At 42.2% G+C, this 21127-nt stretch overlaps 2 protein-coding genes across 4 annotated transcripts; one reads left to right on the top strand and one right to left on the bottom strand.

The window, feature by feature from the left end:
- Positions 1–14918: 14918 nt before the first annotated feature.
- On the top strand, positions 14919–19579 carry LOC127345495 (serine/threonine-protein kinase-like protein ACR4). 3 transcript variants are annotated; one of them, XM_051371975.2, is made up of 9 exons: positions 14919–15244; positions 15439–15590; positions 17169–17352; positions 17441–17622; positions 17797–17923; positions 18019–18090; positions 18250–18433; positions 18589–18703; positions 18839–19579. In XM_051371975.2, exons 3-9 carry the CDS (start codon positions 17202–17204, stop codon positions 19100–19102), a joined length of 1095 nt encoding a protein of 364 aa, XP_051227935.1. In that variant the 5' UTR covers positions 14919–15244; positions 15439–15590; positions 17169–17201; the 3' UTR covers positions 19103–19579. The 3 variants fall into 3 exon arrangements, with proteins under 3 accessions (XP_051227935.1, XP_051227932.1, XP_051227934.1); XM_051371972.2 differs by having other exon boundaries at positions 14920–15244; positions 17135–17352; XM_051371974.2 differs by having other exon boundaries at positions 14920–15590; positions 17135–17352.
- On the bottom strand, positions 19544–20857 carry LOC127345496 (photosynthetic NDH subunit of subcomplex B 5, chloroplastic). The gene is made up of 5 exons (XM_051371976.2): positions 20552–20857; positions 20373–20427; positions 20174–20242; positions 20032–20090; positions 19544–19928 (listed from the first exon to the last, which is right to left on the bottom strand). Exons 1-5 carry the CDS (start codon positions 20801–20803, stop codon positions 19698–19700), a joined length of 666 nt encoding a protein of 221 aa, XP_051227936.1. The 5' UTR covers positions 20804–20857; the 3' UTR covers positions 19544–19697.
- Between the last annotated feature and the right edge of the window lie 270 nt (positions 20858–21127).

Genomic DNA, 21127 nt, shown 5'->3' with positions numbered 1-21127 from the left:
CATCTAGATTACAAGCATCATCATATGAATCTCAATCATGTAAGGCAGCTCATGAGATTATTGTATTGATGTACATAGGAGAGAGATGAACCACATAGCTACCGGTACAGCCCCGAGCCTCGATGGAGAACTACTCCCTCCTCATGGGAGACAGCAGCGTTGATGAAGATGGCGGTGGTGTCGATGGAGGAGCCTTCCGGGGGCACTTCCCCGTCCCGGCGGCGTGCCGGAACAGAGACTCCTGTCCCCCAGATCTTGGCTTCGCGATGGCGGCGGCTCTGGAAGGTTTCTCGTACCGTGGCTTTTTCGTATCGAGGTTTTAGGTCCAGGGGCTTTATATAGGCGAAGAGGCGGCGTCAGAAGGTCGAAGGGGCGCCGACACTATAGGGGGCGCGGGCCCCCCCCTGGCCGCGCCGGCCTAGGGTTTGGTGGCCCTGTGCCCCCTCTCTGGCGGTTCTCGTGTGTTCTGGATGCTTCCGGGCAAAATAGGAACCTGGGCGTTGATTTCGTCCGATTCCGAGAATATTTCTTTACTAGGATTTCTGAAACCAAAAACAGCAGAAACAAGAATCGGCCCTTCGGCATCTCGTCAATAGGTTAGTTCCAGAAAATGCATAAATATGACATAAAGTGTGCATAAAACATGTAGATATCATCAATAATGTGGCATGGAACATAAGAAATTATCGATACGTCGGAGACGTATCATGCTCCGGTGATCTCCTCAAGAAGATTGTGAAGAGGCCCGGGCTTCTCCTTCGAGGAGCTTGTGAAGTGGTTGTGGAGCTTGCCATCTCCGGAGCGGAGGAAAAGCTAACCATAAGGAAAGGGCAATTATCCTTCGTGGGTGTGGTTCGGAGAATAGGGTGAGCCTTCGTGGCGCGGGGAATCCTTCATGGGACCTCCACTCCTCCAAACGTGACGTACCTTCTTGCAAAGGAAGGGAACACGGGAATACATCCTCGTCTCCGCGTGCCTCGGTTATTTCTATACCCGAGCTCTCTTTCCTTGTGATAGCTGATACGTCTCCAACGTATCGATAAGTTCTTATGTTCCATGCCACTTTATTGATGATAACTACATGTTTTATGCATACTTTATGTCATATTTATGCATTTTCCGGCACTAACCTATTAACAAGATGCCGAAGAGCCAGTTGCTGTTTTCTGCTGTTTTTGGTTTCAGAAATCCTAGTAAGGAAATATTCTCGGAATTGGACGAAATCAACGCCCAGGGGCCTATTTTGCCATGAAGCTTCCAGAAGTCCGAGGGAGAGACGAAGTGGGGCCACGGGGCACCGCCATACTAGGGCGGCGCGGCCCAGGGGGGCCCGCGCGGCCCTAGTGTTTGGGGCCCCCGTCAGCCCTCCGACTCCGCCCTTCCGCCTACTTAAGGTCTTCGTCACGAAACCCCCAGTACCGAGAGCCACGATACGGAAAACCTTCCAGAGACGCCGCCACCACCAATCCCATCTCGGGGGATTCAGGAGATCGCCTCCGGCACCCTGCCGGAGAGGGGAATCATCTCCCGCAGGACTCTTCACCGCCATGGTCGCCTCCGGAGTGATGAGTGAGTAGTTCACCCCTGGACTATGGGTCCATAGCAGTAGCTAGATGGTCGTCTTCTCCTAATTGTGCTTCATTGTTGGATCTTGTGAGCTGCCTAACATGATCAAGATCATCTATCTGTAATGCTACATGTTGTGTTTGTTGGGATCCGATGGATAGAGAATACTATGCTATGTTGATTATCAATCTATTATCTATGTGTTGTTTATGATCTTGCATGCTCTCCGTTATTAGTAGAGGCTCTGGCCAAGTTTTTGCTAGTAACTCCAAGAGGGAGAATTTATGCTCGATAGTGGGTTCATGCCTCCATTAAATCTGGGACAGTGACAGAAAGTTCTAAGGTTGTGGATGTGCTGTTGCCACTAGGGATAAAACATCGATGCTATGTCTAAGGATGTAGTTGTTGATTACATTACGCACCATACTTAATGCAATTGTCTGTTGTTTGCAACTTAATACTGGAAGGGGTTCGGATGATAACCTGAAGGTGGACTTTTTAGGCATAGATGCATGCTGGATAGCGGTCTATGTACTTTGTCGTAATGCCCAATTAAATTTCACAATACTCATCATATCATGTATGTGCATGGTCATGCCCTCTTTATTTGTCAATTGCCCAACTGTAATTTGTTCACCCAACATGCTTATTCTTATGGGAGAGACACCTCTAGTGAAATGTGGACCCCGGTCCATTCTTTTAATTGAATACAATCTACTGCAATACTTGTTCTACTGTTTTCTGCAAACAATCATCATCCACACTATACATCTAATCCTTTGTTACAGCAAGCCGGTGAGATTGACAACCTCACTGTCACGTTGGGGCAAAGTAATTTGGTTGTGTTGTGCAGGTTCCACGTTGGCGCCGGAATCCCTGGTGTTGCGCCGCACTACACTCCGCCGCCATCAACCTTCAACGTGCTTCTTGGCTCCTACTGGTTCGATAAACCTTGGTTTCTTACTGAGGGAAAACTTGCCGCTGTACGCATCACACCTTCCTCTTGGGGTTCCCAACGGACGCGTGCTGTACGCGTATCAAGCTCTTTTTCTGGCGCCGTTGCCGGGGAGATCAAGACACGCTGCAAGGGGAGTCTCCACCTCCAATCTCTTTACTTTGTTTTTGTCTTGCTTTATTTTATTTAGTACTTTGTTTGCTGCATTATATCAAAATACAAAAAAAAATAGTTGCTAGCTTTACTTTACTTGCTATCTTGTTTGCTATATCAAAAACACAAAAAAAAATTAGTTACTTGCATTTACTTTATCTAGTTTGCTTTATTTACTGTTGCTAAAATGGGTACTCCTGAAAATACTAAGTTGTGTGACTTCACAACCACAAATAATAATGATTTCTTATGCACACCTATTGCTCCACCTGCTACTACAGCAGAATTCTTTGAAATTAAACCTGCTTTACTGAATCTTGTTGTGCGAGAGCAATTTTCTGGTGTTAGTTCTGATGACGCTGCTGCCCATCTTAATAATTTTGTTGAACTATGTGAAATGCAAAAGTATAAGGATGTAGATGGTGACATTATAAAATTAAAATTGTTTCCTTTCTCATTAAGAGGAAGAGCTAAAGATTGGTTGCTATCTCTGCCTAAGAATAGTATTGATTCATGGACTAAATGCAAGGATGCTTTTATTGGTAGATATTATCCTCCTGCTAAAATTATATCTTTGAGAAGTAGCATAATGAATTTTAAACAATTGGATAATGAGCATGTTGCCCAAGCTTGGGAAAGAATGAAATCTTTGGTTAAAAATTGCCCAACCCATGGACTGACTACTTGGATGATCATCCAAACCTTTTATGCAGGACTGAATTTTTCTTCGCGGAACCTATTGGATTCAGCTGCTGGAGGTACCTTTATGTCCATCACTCTTGGCGACGCAACAAAGCTTCTTGATAATATGATGATTAATTACTCTGAATGGCACACGGAAAGAGCTCCACAAGGTAAGAAGGTAAATTCTGTCGAAGAAACCTCTTCCTTGAGTGATAAGATTGATGCTATTATGTCTATGCTTGTGAATGGTAGGACTAATGTTGATCCTAATAATGTTCCGTTAGCTTCATTGGTTGCTCAAGAAGAACATATTGATGTGAACTTCATTAAAAATAACAATTTCAACAACAATGCTTACCGGAACAATTCTAGTAACAACTATAGGCCATATCCTTATAATAATGGCAACGGCTATAGTAATTCTTATGGGAATTCTTACAACAATAATAGGAACACACCCCCTGGACTTGAAGCCATGCTTAAAGAATTTATTAGTACACAAACTGCTTTTAACAAATCTGTTGAAGAAAAGCTTGGGAAAATTGATATACTTGCTTCTAAAGTCGATAGTCTTGCTGCTGATGTTGATCTTTTGAAATCGAAAGTTATGCCTAATGAAAATCATAATAATAAAATTGTTACTACAGCAAATGCCATCCAAGTTAGAATTAATGAGAATATAAGATTGATGGCCGAATTGCATGCTAGGTGGGAAAGAGAAGAAAATGCTAAAGAAGATAAAATAGCTAAAGTTTGGACTATTACCACCACTAGTAATGCTAATGCTTCACATGTTGCTGCACCTCCTACTATTAATGGTAAAATAATTGGTGTTGGCAATGTTTCCACTTCTAATGCAAAGCGTGAAAAACTGCCTGAAACTGCTAAAACTGCTGAAACTGCCTGTGATAAAACTGCTGAATTTTTTTCCAACATTGGGACAATGATCCCATTGCTTTAGATTATAATGGTTTGGATTTGATGATTTCCACATCTCTGAAGTTATAAAGTTCTTACAAAAACTTGCTAAGAGTCCTAATGCTAGTGCTATAAATTTGGCTTTCACAAAACATATTACAAATGCTCTCATAAAAGCTGGAGAAGAGAAATTAAATCGCGAAACTTCTATTCCTAGGAAGTTAGAGGATGGTTGGGAGCCCATCATTAAGATGAAGGTCAATGACTTTGATTGTAATGCTTTATGTGATCTTGGTGCAAGTATTTCCGTTATGCCTAAGAAAATCTATAATATGCTTGACTTGCCACCATTGAAAAATTGTTATTTGGATGTTAATCTTGCTGATAATTCTACAAAGAAACCTTTGGGGAGAGTTGATAATGTTCGCATTACCGTTAACAATAACCTTGTCCCCGTTGATTTTGTTGTCTTGGATATTGAATGCAATGCATCTTGTCCCATTATATTGGGAAGACCTTTTCTTCGAACTGTTGGTGCTATCATTGATATAAAGGAAGGTAATATTAAATATCAATTTCCTCTCAAGAAAGGTATGGAACACTTCCCTAGAAAGAGAATGAAGTTACCTTTTGATTCTATCATTAGAACAAATTATGATGTTGATGCTTCGTCTCTTGATAATACTTGATACACACTTTCTGCGCCTAGCTGAAAGGCATTAAAGAAAAGCGCTTATGGGAGACAACCCATGATTTTACTACTGCACCTTTATTTTATATTTGAGTCTTGGAAGTTGTTACTACTGTAGCAACCTCTCCTTATCTTAGTTTTGTTGCATTGTTGTGCCAAGTAAAGTCGTTGATAGTAAGGTTCATACTAGATTTGGATTACTGCGCAGAAACAGATTTCTTTGCTGTCACGAATCTGAGCCTAATTCTCTGTAGGTAACTCAGAAAATTATGCCAATTTACGTGAGTGATCCTCAGATATGTACGCAACTTTCATTCAATTTTAGCATTTTCATTTGAGCAAGTCTGGTGCCTCTTAGAAATTCGTCTTTACGGACTGTTCTGTTTTGACAGATTCTGCCTTTTATTTCGCATTGCCTATTTTGCTATGCTTGATGGATTTTTCGATTCCATTAACTTTCAGTAGCTTTTTGCAATGTCCAGAAGTGTTAAGAATGATTATGTCACCTCTGAACATGTGAATTTTGATTGTGCACTAACCCTCTAATGAGTTGTTTTGAGTTTGGTGTGGAGGAAGTTTTCAAGGATCAAGAGAGGGAGATGATACAATATGATCAAGGAGAGTGAAAGCTCTAAGCTTGGGGATGCCCCGGTGGTTCACCCCTGCATATTTCAAGAAGACTCAAGCGTCTAAGCTTGGGGATGCCCAAGGCATCCCCTTCTTCATCGACAACATTATCAGGTTCCTCTAGTGAAACTATATTTTTATTCCATCACATCTTATGCACTTTGCTTGGAGCGTCGGCTTGTTTTTGTTTTTGTTTTGTTTGAATATAATGGATCCTAGCATTCATTGTGTGGGAGAGAGACACGCTCCGCTGTTGCATATGGACAAATATGTCCTTAGGCTTTACTCATAGTATTCATGGCGAAGGTTGAATCTTCTTCGTTAAATTGTTATATGGTTGGAATCAGAAAATGCTACATGTAGTAATTTCTAAAATGTCTTGGATAATGTGATACTTGGCAATTGTTGTGCTCATGTTTAAGCTCTTGCATCATATACTTTGCACCTATTAATGAAGAAATACATAGAGCTTGCTAAAATTTGGTTTGCATAATTGGTCTCTCTAAGGTCTAGATAATTTCTAGTAAGTGTCAAACAATAAGGAAGACGGTATAGAGTCTTATAATGTTTACAATATGTCTTTTATGTGAGTTTTGCTGTACCGCTTCATACTTGTGTTTGTTTCAAATAACCTTGCTAGCCTAAAACTTGTATCGAGAGGGAATACTTCTCATGCATCCAAAATCATTGAGCCAACCACTATGCCATTTGTGTCCACCATACCTACCTACTACATGGTATTTCTCCGCCATTCCAAAGTAAATTGCTTGAGTGCTACCTTTAAACAATTCAAAATTTATTACCTCTGATTTGTGTCAATGTTTTATAGCTCATGAGGAAGTATGTGGTGTTTATCTTTCAATCTTGTTGGGCAACTTTCACCAATGGACTAGTGGCTTCATCCGTTTATCCAATAATTTTGCAAAAAGAGCTGGCAATGGGATTCCCAGTCCCAAATTAATTAACAAAAAAATAGACACTCCTCCATGATATGTGATTGTTGGACGGCACCCGAAGGATTCGGTTAGCCATGGCTTGAGAAAGCAAAGGTGGGGAGGAGTGTCATCTAAATAAAACTAAAATAAAAAGGCACTCGAGGATTCGGTTAGCCATGGTTTGTGAAAGAAAGGTTGGAAGGAGTGCCACACAAAAATAAAAATAAAATGGGAGTCGCTCTTTGAAGGTTTGTTTGGCAAGGGGGTTAGAGTACCCACTACCATTCGTTGACAACAACAAACACCTCTCAAAACTTTACTTTTATACTCTCTATATGTTTTCAAAATCAAAGCTCTAGCACAAATATAGCAATCAATGCTTCCCTCTGCAAAGGGCCTTTCTTTTACTTTTATGTTGAGTCAGTTCACCTATCTCTCTCCACCTCAAGAAGCAAACACTTGTGTGAACTGTGCATTGATTCCTACATACTTGCATATTGCACTTGTTATATTACTTTACATTGACAATATCCATGAGATATACATGTTACAAGTTGAAAGCAACCGCTGAAACTTAATCTTCCTTTGTGTTGCTTCGATAGCTATACTTTGAATTATTGCTTTATGAGTTAACTCTTATGCAAGACTTATTGATGCTTGTCTTGAAAGTACTATTCATGAAAAGTCTTTGCCATATGATTCATTTGCTTACTCATGTCATTTACATTGCTTGGATCGCTGCATTCATTACATGTGCTTACAATAGTATGATCAAGGTTATGATGGCATGTCACTCCAGAAATTATCTTTGTTATCATTTACCTACTCGGGACGAGCAGGAACTAAGCTTGGGGATGCTGATACGTCTCCAACGTATCGATAATTTCTTATGTTCCATGCCACTTTATTGATGATACCTACATGTTTTATGCATACTTTATGTCATATTTATGCATTTTCCGGCACTAACCTATTAACAAGATGCCGAAGAGCCAGTTGTTGTTTTCTGCTGTTTTTGGTTTCAGAAATCCTAGTAAGGAAATATTCTAGGAATTGGACGAAATCAACGCCCAGGGGCCTATTTTGCCACGAAGCTTCCAGAAGTCCGAGGGAGAGACGAAGTGGGGCCACGGGGCGCCGCCACACTAGGGCAGCGCGGCCCAGGGGGGCCCGCGCGGCCCTAGCGTGTGGGGCCCCCGTCAGCCCTCCGACTCCGCCCTTCCGCCTACTTAAGGTCTTCGTCGCGAAAACCCCAGTACCGAGAGCCACGATACGGAAAACCTTCCATAGACGCCGCCGCCGCCAATCCCATCTCGGGGGATTCAGGAGATCGCCTCCGGCACCCTGCCGGAGAGGGAAATCATCTCCCGGAGGACTCTTCACCGCCATGGTCGCCTCCGGAGTGATGAGTGAGTAGTTCACCCCTGGACTATGGGTCCATAGCAGTAGCTAGATGGTCGTCTTCTCCTAATTGTGCTTCATTGTTGGATCTTGTGAGCTGCCTAACATGATCAAGATCATCTATCTGTAATGCTACATGTTGTGTTTGTTGGGATCCAATGGATAGAGAATACTATGCTATGTTGATTATCAATCTATTATCTATGTGTTGTTTATGATCTTGCATGCTCTCCGTTATTAGTAGAGGCTCTGGCCAAGTTTTTGCTAGTAACTCCAAGAGGGAGTATTTATGCTCGATAGTGGGTTCATGCCTCCATTAAATCTGGGACAGTGACAGAAAGTTCTAAGGTTGTGGATGTGATGTTGCCACTAGGGATAAAACATCGATGCTATGTCTAAGGATGTAGTTGTTGATTACATTACGCACCATACTTAATGCAATTGTCTGTTGTTTGCAACTTAATACTGGAAGGGGTTCGGATGATAACCTGAAGGTGGACTTTTTAGGCATAGATGCATGCTGGATAGCGGTCTATGTACTTTGTCGTAATGCCCAATTAAATCTCACAATACTCATCATATCATGTATGTGCATGGTCATGCCCTCTTTATTTGTCAATTGCCCAACTGTAATTTGTTCACCCAACATGCTTATTCTTATGGGAGAGACACCTCTAGTGAACTGTGGACCCCGGTCCATTCTTTTAATTGAATACAATCTACTGCAATACTTGTTCTACTGTTTTCTGGAAACAATCATCATCCACACTATACATCTAATCCTTTGTTACAGCAAGCCGGTGAGATTGACAACCTCACTGTCACGTTGGGGAAAAGTAATTTGGTTGTGTTGTGCAGGTTCCACATTGGCGCCGGAATCCCTGGTGTTGCGCCGCACTACACTCCGCCGCCATCAACCTTCAACGTGCTTCTTGGCTCCTACTGGTTCGATAAACCTTGGTTTCTTACTGAGGGAAAACTTGCCGTTGTACGCATCACACCTTCCTCTTGGGGTTCCCAACGGACGCGTGATGTACGCGTATCACTAGCCATCGTGCTTGAAGTACATATATCTTGCTATCACTTGTGCTACATATATCTTGTGCCTATCTTGCTTAGCTCTAGTTGCTATTGTTACACTTAGTTGAGCTTAGCATATTTAGGGTTTGTGCTTGTAAACTAAACAATAGTTTAATTCCGCATTCTTACAAGACAAATCCGTAAAAGTTTGTAATCGCCTATTCACCCCCCCCCCCCCCCTCTAGGCGACATCTCGATCTTTCAAAATGCCGTCCAGTGATTCTTGTGCCGCAAAACTCATGTTAACCATAAGATCTGGAGTGGGACGGAGTAGTCAATTGTATTTCCACCTCTCGTACATCAACGGATGCGCTTACCGTAGACACTTGATCCAAGAGAGGACAAGCGGTAGGGTGGGGATCCCCTTCCAATTCCCCATGGTACGGTCTATGATGGGTTGCATCTCCCGGCGAAGGAGTTCATGGTTAGCCCAGAACTGTTGTCGTGGTCGGGGGCCATCCTTAAGTGGTATAAGAGCACCGGTGAGGACACAGGGTCGGAGTTTGCAACAAAGGGTGGGTGTGCGAGGTAGCGGAGGAATATGATTGGCTAAGACCTTATACCGGGCCTCACACCAAAGGAAGTGTGGACGGGTCATTCCCGGTTGGCACCAAGGTTAAGATCTCTTATGGGTAAAGCAACACACCTCTGCAGAGTGTAATGAATCGTGACCTGTCACTCCCTGTTCCGGGTTATGGAACTGCGAGCGCTGCCGGAAAGGAACTCCATGAAGTTCTAGTAAACCGGTGAAGGCTGACAGACATAGTTCTTCTGAATAAAAGCAACCTTTTGAAGAAATGATTATGAAAACCTGCATTAGTATTAGACTTTCTGGTCTAATGCCGTAGCTAGTGCATTAAACACCTCTTTCCTATAATGAACTTGTTGAGTACGCTCGTACTCATCCCACTCTTAAATCCCCTGCTTAGATATGGAGACATCGAAGGAGGATCTACAGTACAACTCGAAGACCGAGGAGTCAACAACTACTGCAAGGGACAGGAACATGTCAGAAAAGTCAGATACCACATTTACCATGGAGAAAACCTAGATTAAGAAGTAGAAAGGAACTAGCTTCCTAAACCTAGCTCCTATTTAGCTAGAATCTATTCATAGCCTCTATAGCTAGTCAAATACTCTATAATTAGAGTCCGTGATAAGATTAGACCCCGAGTCGTTCTTCTGGAGTTTATTTACAAGTTTACCTCATTGTAAAGTAGGAGGCTGTGTGGATCTTTTGTAAAGAGTCAGTGTTGTAATTCTATAGACATGCCTTGGACCCGCATATGTTTCTGTTGTACCACTCTGAGCGATATGATACTAGTGGAACGGTGTTTCATTGGTGTTATATCAGACTTGCATACTACACCATACAGTGGTATGCCGGGTCACCACACAGGTCTTCTCTTTATTTTGGATAATTCCAAGATCTCTTGATTAATTATCAAATTGAGAATTACTTCTATATATACTAGCATCCATATGATTTACGAAACCCTCTGGTTGTACATTTACAACTCTTCTGCAATTCATATATTTGAAGGAGATGCAGTGTTGTCAATCCTTCATCATTTCTCATAATTGTGATAATTGCCCGTTGAATCCTTATGACTCAAGTATTGCTACATAAACATAAATGTAGTCGACATATATTTTGAATTTTGTCAAAACAATACTTTGTGACAAATCGAGCTTTATATATTTCTTGAATTTCATTTCTTCTTCAATGGAAGATTAAGTAATAACCATACTTAGCAAGATCAATTATCATAATACTTTGCAATCTTAAATGCAATTCAAGTTATGATCTCATGACTCTTAAGTAATTTCTCGTACTTGGGTTTACCATCGCTTCCTTGTAGTTCGTAGGTATGTCTTTACCCCAAGACAAGTGAATCATGAGTATTTCTTTCGCATCCTAGCATAATTAATTCTTGAATCCTACTTTCTTTAGTAAAACTCAAACTTTTAAGATTTCATGATCATCATCACTAATCTCTCCTCTATAGTAAAGCTTTGCTATGAACATGTTTCATTGGGCAACTCTGATATATGGAGGTAAGGTCAATTATCTTGGTTCAGTTTCACTTTCTTCCATCATAGCATTCATTTAAGAATATATTTCTCTAGAAGGCACCATTTCAGCAATACTAGTTTTGCTTGTTTAGTTTCGTGGAAGATGTATTCAGAATTTATAATTAATCAAGAATATACTACAAAGACTTTATTCATCTTAATTCCAAATTGTCCCTTAATTCAAAATTTCATGAATCTTAGATGGTTTCTTTATCAAACGGACGCGGATTGGCTAGATTGGCCACGACGGGAACTCGACTGTCTGTAGCGCCGTGTGCGAGAAGGACAAGGCGGCAAAGATGATCTCCTACGCGGCCTCCGCGGATCCTACCGCTATACGAAGTAGGGTCTCACGCTGCTGCCCGTGTTTAGTCGTCGGGAGGCCTCCTCCGCCTCGCGCAACTCCTCCTCCACCTTGAGCTCGCAAGCGCCCCCTCCGCCGGTGAAAATGGAGGTCGGCAACGCAGCGGTGCCAGGGTCGGCACAACACGTTAAAACAAGTGACAAAATATAGTAGGGCACATATTTAATTGAAATATATAGTTAAACAAACAGATAGTGGAATAATATATTAACAACACCTCTCTATCAGAGAGACACAACCCAAGCAAGATGTATGAGGTTAGCGCACGACCAACAACTATGCCTTGCCATGGAAAGCCCGGCCCGGCTCGAAATTCTCGGGCTTAGGCCAACCCGAGCATGCTTGTGGGTTGGGCCTAGGCCGAAGATTTTGGCCCGATGGTCGGGCCGAGCTAGGTCTGGACTTGAGAAATGCGTCAAATTGGGAAGAGGCCCGTCTAATGGGTATTTGCCATGATGGACCGGGTTTGGCCAAAATTTCAGGCTCGACAATCTGACGACCGGGCCAGGCCTAAGCCTGGGTTTTTTTGCATCGGTCTTTGTTAGGTCCGACCCGAACACTGCCCTCGCCTGAACAGTCCCCAGGTATACCGAACACTCTAAAAAGGCATACCGACACTGATATAGGCAGATCGGAAAATTAGCCTACGCAACGTTGCATGGAAGAGGTACACATGGCTCACGTAGTCAGCACTCCGCTCCCGTGCTCACACACGCGACGTACGCAACTCTCGTCAGCCAGATAGCTGTACGCTATGTACGTCCTCTCACACTACAGACACAGCATGGCCGACATCCGTGAAGGTAAACTCACAGCTGTTTTGCACCCGACCCAGGTACCAAACACTGCGCGCGTGCACAGTAGTATCTCATGACACTAGCTAGGAACAAGGTGCAGGGAATCAGTCGTGCACCAAGCACCAACAGCCTACACGGCATGCATGAAACCTCAGAGTAAGATATGCACGTAGATATATAGAAAGCTGATTGTAATGCTTAAATAGTTTAAGTAATAAAATATGTTTTATTAAAAAATATAGAAATGTCATGTTTTTGTAAGGTATACTAATTCCATGTAGTACCTATTAATTTCCTTAAAAAGGCGGGATTTTTCTAGCTTATACTCCAATCAAGCCCGAGGGCAGGTTTACAAGTTATTTACAACATCAAAAAGAAAAAGAAAAACTAGGGAGTGAACTTTGAGGCCCACAATACAAACACAAGTCAAGATGCAAAAGAACTAAAAACAACAACAAAACAGACTACACTCGCCGCATGATGGAACTCAAGTGCATCGCCCCGCAAGGCTACAATTTGCGGCTTCAATTTTGATCTTGCTTGCTAAAGTGCTCTGCGTTAAACTCAGATTCCCAAACTCGGGTGTTTCGTTCATTCCGAATTTCCCAAGTTACTAGCATAATAAGCGAAGCCATATCTCATTTCCTAGATCCATTTTTATTAACTATGTAGAACCATCAATATTTGGCCTCGACGTAATTTCACAAATGATATATGAGAGGGATCAAAACCGATCCAAGCCAAAATCCCGTTCCACATTCGCAAAGCGACAACTACATATCATGGCATTGTGACAAGTGGACGGTGGTCATATGCTTACATGATCGCAAACCCTCTCTATTTTTCGTTCAGATATACAAGGAATAAGGAGTGATCCTAACCCACATAGTTAAAGAAGTGAGTGTAGTACAACCAAGCTATCAAGGCATAACTACTCGCGGATGTGAATTCGGGTTCTTGTTCTTTCGGAAAAGCTAAAATTTGATGTAGGACCCTCATCTACCGTATATATCCTTCATCAAAAAAGAATCGTAAGGCCCACGTCTTTACAAAAAGAAAAGTAATTTTGATCATTGATTAATGATTTGATATGTGTATATATAGATTATATTTGATATGAAATCAATACCGATCGTATATATCGAAACGTAAGATGTACACATCTACTAAATATTTTCTGGCCATTGATTACTACTACTGTATCTATATAACTTCATATTAAATCTATACCATTAAAAGGTGACTTTAAATGAGGATCTAGTGGCATCAATTCAGTATATATCAGATAGTAATTCACATACAATTATTGAATAAAATTCTGGATCAAAAATGAATCTTGGAGATAGCGTGCAGCTAACGTTCCTGAAACGGGGAAGTATGCTTGAGATAGTTAGGTGCCAAAATCTTTTGGCTAACATTAGTAGCTTGGTATCTTTTTGAGCCAGCTAGATAGATAGTTTGTTTCAACTTGGAATAAGTGAAGGAAAATGCTGAAATAACAAAGCTTCTAAAGTAAAGGCCGTGAAATGCGAGCGTGGAGCGTGTTACGGTAGATAGACGACAGTGCAAGGCTGTCATGTAATCTCTCCGCTCCCTCCATCTGTCGGAAGAAACCTGACCCCCCTTGGCATCTTCCATTCGTTTCAACCGTCCGTCAGAAGAATGGGCAAATAGCGCCAGCTCGATCTCAGCCATCCATTTCGTCACAGCACCAGAAAAGAACACAACTAATCAATTGATATATGATATGCTAAAGTTAGCAGGACTATAAATGGGACAATCTTGTGACATTTTTCGATTATTTGGTACTACTGCTACTGCAATGAGACAATTAATAACCATAATAAACGGCAAATAAAAAATCTTGCTAACTTTGGTACCAATATTAATCATGCATTGCAAAACTGCCAAATAATCTTTGCATGTGAGCGGCGCGGTAGAGAGTGGTAACTGTCAAAAAGAATCACTGGCGGTAAGCAAAAGTTGGTAGGGATGAGGAGACGCCATGGCCATGGCGCACTGCATACAGCACACTGCGCCGCCCCACTTCACAGTAGGAGGAGGTGCAGCAGAGCAAAACGCCAGTGCCATGGATGGAAGAGTGTGTCACCAGCGCAGCGCTGCAGCGATCCATCCATAATTTGTTCACACTCATCTCTTGGACGGACGCACTCAAAAAATAAAATTTGTTCATGCATGCACACGTATAATATAGTAATTTTTTTTTGAACATTCTGGTTCGGGACAAGCTGACAAGTGACAACTCCTCTCTGTCAGAATGGGGCTGCTGCTTTTTGATTCTTCAGCGTAGTATTTGTGAGGAGCAGCTGCTGTCTGCCTGTATTCCAGCTTGGTTGACATGGCCCCCGTCCGTCATCTTCTTCTTCTTCGCTTTTCCAGCAATCATTGGCGTCTTCTTCTTCTTCACCAGTCTGAAGAATTCCTTTTAGCTCGACTGAAAGATCCATGGCACGGAGGAGCGTATAATAATTTGACGATACGGATGGTTGTTACTAGTTAATTAAATAAGTATATGCTATACGAGGAAAAAACAATGAAAAAGAAAGAACGAAAAGAGAATCGCTGCGTCGTCGGCGCCGTGTCGCGATCCCCACGAATTGTCGCCCTTCGCTGGCAATCATTGGAAGATCCATCCGTCCGTCCGTTCAAGCTCGTCATAAAAACGCTAAACGAAGCTCAAATTGTTTGGGCCATTTCTCTTTAGCGTGCGGTAGCAACGAGCGTCAGCCACCGATCGCAATCTTTGGGGGATCATTAAGATTTCCGAGCACTACTTTTAACCTCGTTTTTGCTATGCGGCTGGCTGGATGCCTCTCCTGCAGCTCCAGCGGTTATATATACTGGACTGCTGCCTCCCTTCCGCTGGTGCTGGCTGCCTGGCTTCACTCTGTGCTCTCCTCCCCGAAACCCCTCTCCCCTCCCAAATCTTCACAAGCAACCGGAGTCAGCAGAGAAACAACAGGGAAGGCAGCAGAGGTTTCTCTTCTTGATTCTCCCACTTACCCTTCTCCATGGATTCTTGCTGCCCAGACATGCTTCTTCTAATCTTCTTCCATGACATCTGAATGTTCTTGCATGATAATCTGAATCCTTCTTGGTTGATTTTGGTTTTCTTCCATGATTATTGCCCTCAACGGAGTTGGATTTTTGTTTTCCTTGTGTGTTGATAGAAACAGAGCAGGGAGGAAGGAACAAGAGGGGTGACAGTCGGGAATCGGTAAGAACAAGGTGCTGGGTCTGTACTCTGTACAATGGCTTCATCATCCGATCCTGCCGTTGTACCTGGACGCAGATGACGTCAGGAGTCCTGAGCGATCTGCAGGTATGCTATAGGTTTTGGATCATCTCCGTTTATATCTGTGTGTGCTCTCCTGGTTCTTTCTTGCACCGAATCAGATGGATCCATGGAGTTGATGTACTAGTATATTTTGGGGGTTGAGAGTGTGAATGAATGCTGTCGAATTTATTGGATCATAGGTTATATGTTTGGGATCATCCTCCATGCTTGTTATTATTCATATGTAACATGTATGGACGAACAGGTATGTTTCTGCTTTTTGTTCTTACAATTGGAACTGTTCCTATTGCATGACTTCAGAGCCCATAAGGCCACCTACAGAAGTAGTAGATTCTTGCACAAATGAACTGAACATGTGCATCTAGAGCTTGTAAATTGCAGTTGATCCAAGCAAGTACATTCATGGTTTGCAATCACAAAGAATACTTCTGCATACAACTTTACATGGTCAAACAATGTCTGCAGTATATTTCCTTTATGTGCATATAGGCATGCATTGTCTCAGCCTGTAGAATGCATAGTATGTATTGGTACATTTGGGAGGCTCTTTGTATAACATGAGAATTTTAGTAGTGATTGCTATTACTTCTCTGATTTTTATTATGGCGCGAACAGTCGGGGCCTCCCCTGCAGTCCTCCATTCAAAAATATTATGGCACGCAATATTTGAATACTGCAACGGTCGTGCACGTTGTCCAGAAAAAGAATTATTATGGCGCGAAATATTTGAATACTGTAACGGTCGTGGGCGTTATCTGGGATATAAAAGGAAACCATTAAAAAGCAAAAGGCGCAAACCGCCACCCCATGTAATATGCAGTTCCATCTGATAATTTAGTTGTCCTTTCTCTGATTTATGCGCTCATAATTGCTTGGTCTGTACTTCTGAAGTCGTCATTGTCAAAATGCGCTTTCCTATTTTACGGGTGCTACTATCCATCTCTTATTTAACCGATGCATTCATATATGCAGATACGTTCCACTGGTACTCTGCAATTATATAGTTTGGTTTGTATTGTTGTACTCTTGATTCAGCAATCGATATGTTCTATTATTGCTAGTACAAAGCTAAGTCCAGATAAATTAAAGGTACTACTTTTTAGGTTATGTGTCCATCGCCGCTGCTATGTTATCTGGGAAATAAAAATATATATTATGGCGCGAAAAATTTGAATATCATAACGGTCATGCACGGCATCTGGGAAATAAAAAAGGAAACCGTTAAAAGCGAAAGACGCAAACTGCCAGGCCACATAATATTCCTTTTCGAATGTTAACATGTTTGTGTTGTTCCATCTGATCATTTTGTTGTCCTTTGTCTGATTTATGCACTAATAATTGCTCGGTCCTTACTGTTGACGTCATCGTCGGAGTGTGCTTTCCTATTTTACCGCTGCTCCTATCTATCTCCTATTTAACCGATCCATTCATATGTGGCACATATGTTCCATTGGTATTCTGCACTTCTTTAGTTCACTTTGTATTGTTGCACTCTTGATTCAGCAAGTCTATTATAGTTATTGTTGGTTCAAAGTTAAGTCCAGATAATTAAATCTACTAATATTTAGGTTACATTTTCTTCGCTGCTGCTACAAAAATTAGTACCCAATTCTAGAGGAGGAGATTTCATACTAGATGTCGTCAATTCTTGCAATATCTCTGGGAGGTGCTGCAGGAGGTGTGGCACTATTAGGCGCCGTCACAGTCCTTGTAGTGCTATGCCTGCGGCACCGCAGAAGAACTTCAGATTCTTCAGAGAGTAATTCCTCGGGTCCATCTCATCCAGGTACTGCTAAATTACTTATCAAGAGGCTGTTAATTTCAATGTTTCCAGCTTATCTTTTCAGTTAACAAACTGCTTTTCAATATATCAGACATGCAGGGAGCAAGATGTATGCCACTGGAGGAACTGAAGTCTGCTACAAATAACTTCAGCAGTTCGAATCTCATTGGAAATGGAATGTTCGGAGAGGTATTCAACGGTTTACTCCAGGATGGCACAATTATAGCTGTTAAAAGGCGGCATTCTCCTCCTAGCCAGGAATTTATTCAAGAGGTACCAAAAATTTCTCCATATTCCACAGATTTTCTAGAGTAGTGTCATGTTGTAAGGATGCAAGAGGAGAGGAAGTAGTCACTGTTTTATCAAAGAAATTAAACCTTTTGCTTCCTAACAGAGTTGAGAAATATAGTGGTCCTGAACTCATGTGTTTGGCCTTTTCCTCCCCAGGTTAATTACCTATCGTCTATCCGTCATCGTAACCTTGTAAAACTTTTGGGATATTGCCAGGACAATGGCATGCAGATGCTTGTCTATGAGTATGTCCCCAATGGAAGTGTTTCTACACATTTGCATGGTGATTTCAACTTGTGTGTTTCCTATTATTGTGCGCATGTGCAAGAAGAGCATCAAAAGTGCTAATTTTTCTTTCTTTCTGCCATCCTTCTACAGGAAATGGCCATGCTCCAACTGTAAGGCTAGAATTCAAGCAGAGGCTTTCTATTGCTCATGGAACTGCTAAAGGTAAGTTTACATGGCCAGCATTTCTGCACTTTCCTTTAATGGCAGAAACTTAATATCATAAATTCATACCTAGCATGAAATATATTATGAAGTGCCTCACTTTTCAGTAGCGGAGTGATGCAAGGAATTCTTAACATAATGACTTTTCCTGTTTCTCAGGCCTAAGTCACCTACATTCCTTGACCCCTCCTGCTGTTCATATGAACTTCAAAACGGTTAATGTCCTGGTGGATGAGGATTTCACACCAAAAGTTGCTGATGCTGGGATCCGAGGCCTTCTTGATCGACTAGGCAGCGCTGACCCATCTTCAAGGATTTGTAACGATCCATTCCTTGATCCACGGTAACGACTAGATTATTTTGGAGCTTTAAAACTTCTTACGTCACCTGATTTCATTAGTGAATAGTACAAACTACCGAACTTTCAGTGTGTTGCCTGTGATACTATTAATTTATCGTGATCAATTGCTCGATTTTAATGGATATTTTGTTGAGCAGAGGGAGGGAGGCCATGATTTTTTCCATACAAAGTGATGTATACAGTTTTGGTGTGTTCCTTGTGGAGTTGATCAGTGGAAGGAGAGCTGTGGCTGATAAAAGCATTATTGAATGGGTAAATTCTATCGATTTCTGGCGATTGTTCAATTCCTCATTTTCTAGAGGCATTTTTGTTCTCATCTCATAATATCTATCATCGTATCATTACAGAATTCTCAGCTTACTAACTTTTGTATCTGCTGATATGCAGGTACAAAACTTTCTAGAATCAAGTGATATCTCTGCAATAGCAGATAGCAGAATGGCCAGTGGCTTTACCTCAGAAAGCATGAAGGAATTGTTGCGCTTGGCGTCTTGGTGCCTGAACCAGATGGGTGAGCATCGTCCATCGATGAGCTTGGTGGAGGCTGAGATACACCGGATACGCGAGCAAGAGATCAGGCTGACGACGATCATGCCAGAAGCTACTACAACTGTGACTCTAGGCAGCCAGCTCTTCACAGCATCAAGATGATGTAGAATGGAATGTTATAGCTAGTTTCCTCTTTCAGGGTTATAGATTAGCTATTCTATCTCCATTTTTTTCACCATTAGCTTATAGTGAGTTAGCTTGTCAGCTGTTAACTCAAGTGTACAAAAAAGGAGCAGCTGTGAGCTTCCTTTTTCGCCCTGGATTCTTTTCTTTGTTATTTTCCATAGGTTTTAAGCTTGAACTAGAAAGCATGATAATTATTTTTTTTGTTAGACATTTATAACACCTAAAGGGTGCCGCCAAACTGGCGATTATATATATCTACCGCATTAGCCGGGCATATTGTTTTCTGATAATATTTGGGAGAAGATCAAATAACCATGCAGTTGCATGAAGACCAAGGAATAATGTGCTACCTGATCAAGGCTCTCTCCAGGGAACATGCAAATATGTAACGAAAGAAGCCTTGCATACATATGAGAATGAAACAAACTCTTCAGCTCTGCTGCTTTATTTAAAGATCCTTTTTCTTGGAGCTATGTCATTCTTAATTTCCTTAGAGGATGTTTATATCATATACATGTCGTCTGACCTCCAACTGTACCTAGCCAATGTGACCACCATTTCTGAATGGTGCCTATGTTTTCACGATGTCCTCTCCGTTGACAGTGAAGTCCCAGAGCTCGCCGTACTTCTCGTTGAAGTCCCAGATGTCCATGGAGTTGTATTCCGCGATGAGCTTGTCTCGCTTTGATCTCTCCATCATGTAGATCTCCGGCTCAAAGTTGTGTGGCTTGTCTGGCTTATCCATCTCAATGATGCAAAACACAACGATGAAGAGAGCTGCCCCAATGTAAAGGTACTCCCCCTAGCGGCACACATAGATCACCATGAATCCCCCTTCGTTGAGCGAACGATAGATAATGCATGTAAATAAGAGGAAGAGTTTAATGGGACTACGTGATCCATACCGGCACATCGAAAGCCATGCCAAGGATGACCGCAGGAAGAAATGACCAGGAGATGAGTGCTGCAAGAGTTTTGCCATTGATGAGCAAGTTTGTTGGAGAAATAAAGATTCAAGCCAGACAGTAAAAGGGGCCATGAGTGTACCTTGGAAGCCCTGAGGAGGCTCAGCTTCTTGGTACCACTCGGAGACATCCTCCCAGAAGCCTTTCCTTTCTTCAGTTGGATGATTGGTTTCATCACATCACATCAGAATCAACTTTAGCTAGAGAATACATATAGCTTATTCTGTAGACATGATAATACATTTGTATTGAATGAGAGCGCAAGGAAATTAAGATAGGACCTTGGCCTTCATCATAGGTGGCGTGGCCGTCATACACTCCATACACAAAGTCATCCTGAAAAACGATTTCACTCCAGGGTTAACGATTTCTTCAGACAACACCAACAAGAAACCAAATAAAATGCTTCTGCAAAGGGAAAATCACACATATCCCAAAGCAAACGAGGCCAGCGACAGACCGGGCTGACGCCATTGGTACGCCACCTGTCGATGGGATCCTCCTGCAGGTCCGGCTCAATCTCTGTCAGAGGCCCTGGCCCGGCCCTCGCCACAATTGCCCTACCATTGCCAGTGCTTTCCCAGCAGCCAGCAGCGTGCTTCTGATGTGGCTTCGCCTTTATGCTCAGCTGTTGCTTCACTGCGCCATGGCGAGGACGAGCAGTAGTGGCTGCTGGAGAAATGGCGGACACCAAGCTGCTGCTGCTGCTCATTATCTCACCCCCAAACGTTGTTCCTCCCCTCTTCTCCACACCCTTGGCTTGCTTCTGCTGCACATGTACCTCCCTGCAAACAGACAAAAACAAGTGGATAATGGTCTGGACATGTACCGTCCAGAAAATTTTGCGACCTTTCTTTCTCCTTTTCTTGATATCTGTACAGAAGAGTATAAACTTACCAGCAAGCCAGCAATCAACTCACAGAAAACAGTTACATGACTGCAGATGGTTAAGTGATCATTTTCTGATTAGTAAACTACCAGTTAAATTACTGCTCCCAAAATTGTTAGGAAGTACATGGTTTTATGTTTATGTACA

Source organism: Lolium perenne, chromosome 3 (assembly GCF_019359855.2).
Source record: "Lolium perenne isolate Kyuss_39 chromosome 3, Kyuss_2.0, whole genome shotgun sequence".
Classification (NCBI taxonomy): Eukaryota; Viridiplantae; Streptophyta; class Magnoliopsida; order Poales; family Poaceae; genus Lolium; species Lolium perenne.
Note: the sequence above shows the minus strand (reverse complement) of the source record. Positions and strands in the feature narration are given on the sequence as shown.

Coding starts and splice junctions, on each gene's coding strand:
- LOC127345495 (XM_051371975.2), top strand. CDS start 17,202: ATGTCGTCAATTCTTGCAATATCTCTGGGAGGTGCTGCAGGAGGTGTG. Junction 17,623..17,796: donor GCCAGGAATTTATTCAAGAG/GTACCAAAAATT, acceptor TTTCCTCCCCAG/GTTAATTACCTATCGTCTAT. Junction 18,091..18,249: donor TGCTCATGGAACTGCTAAAG/GTAAGTTTACAT, acceptor CCTGTTTCTCAG/GCCTAAGTCACCTACATTCC.
- LOC127345496 (XM_051371976.2), bottom strand. CDS start 20,803: ATGAGCAGCAGCAGCAGCTTGGTGTCCGCCATTTCTCCAGCAGCCACT. Junction 20,091..20,173: donor GCCTCCTCAGGGCTTCCAAG/GTACACTCATGG, acceptor AAACTCTTGCAG/CACTCATCTCCTGGTCATTT. Junction 19,929..20,031: donor GCATGGCTTTCGATGTGCCG/GTATGGATCACG, acceptor GTGTGCCGCTAG/GGGGAGTACCTTTACATTGG.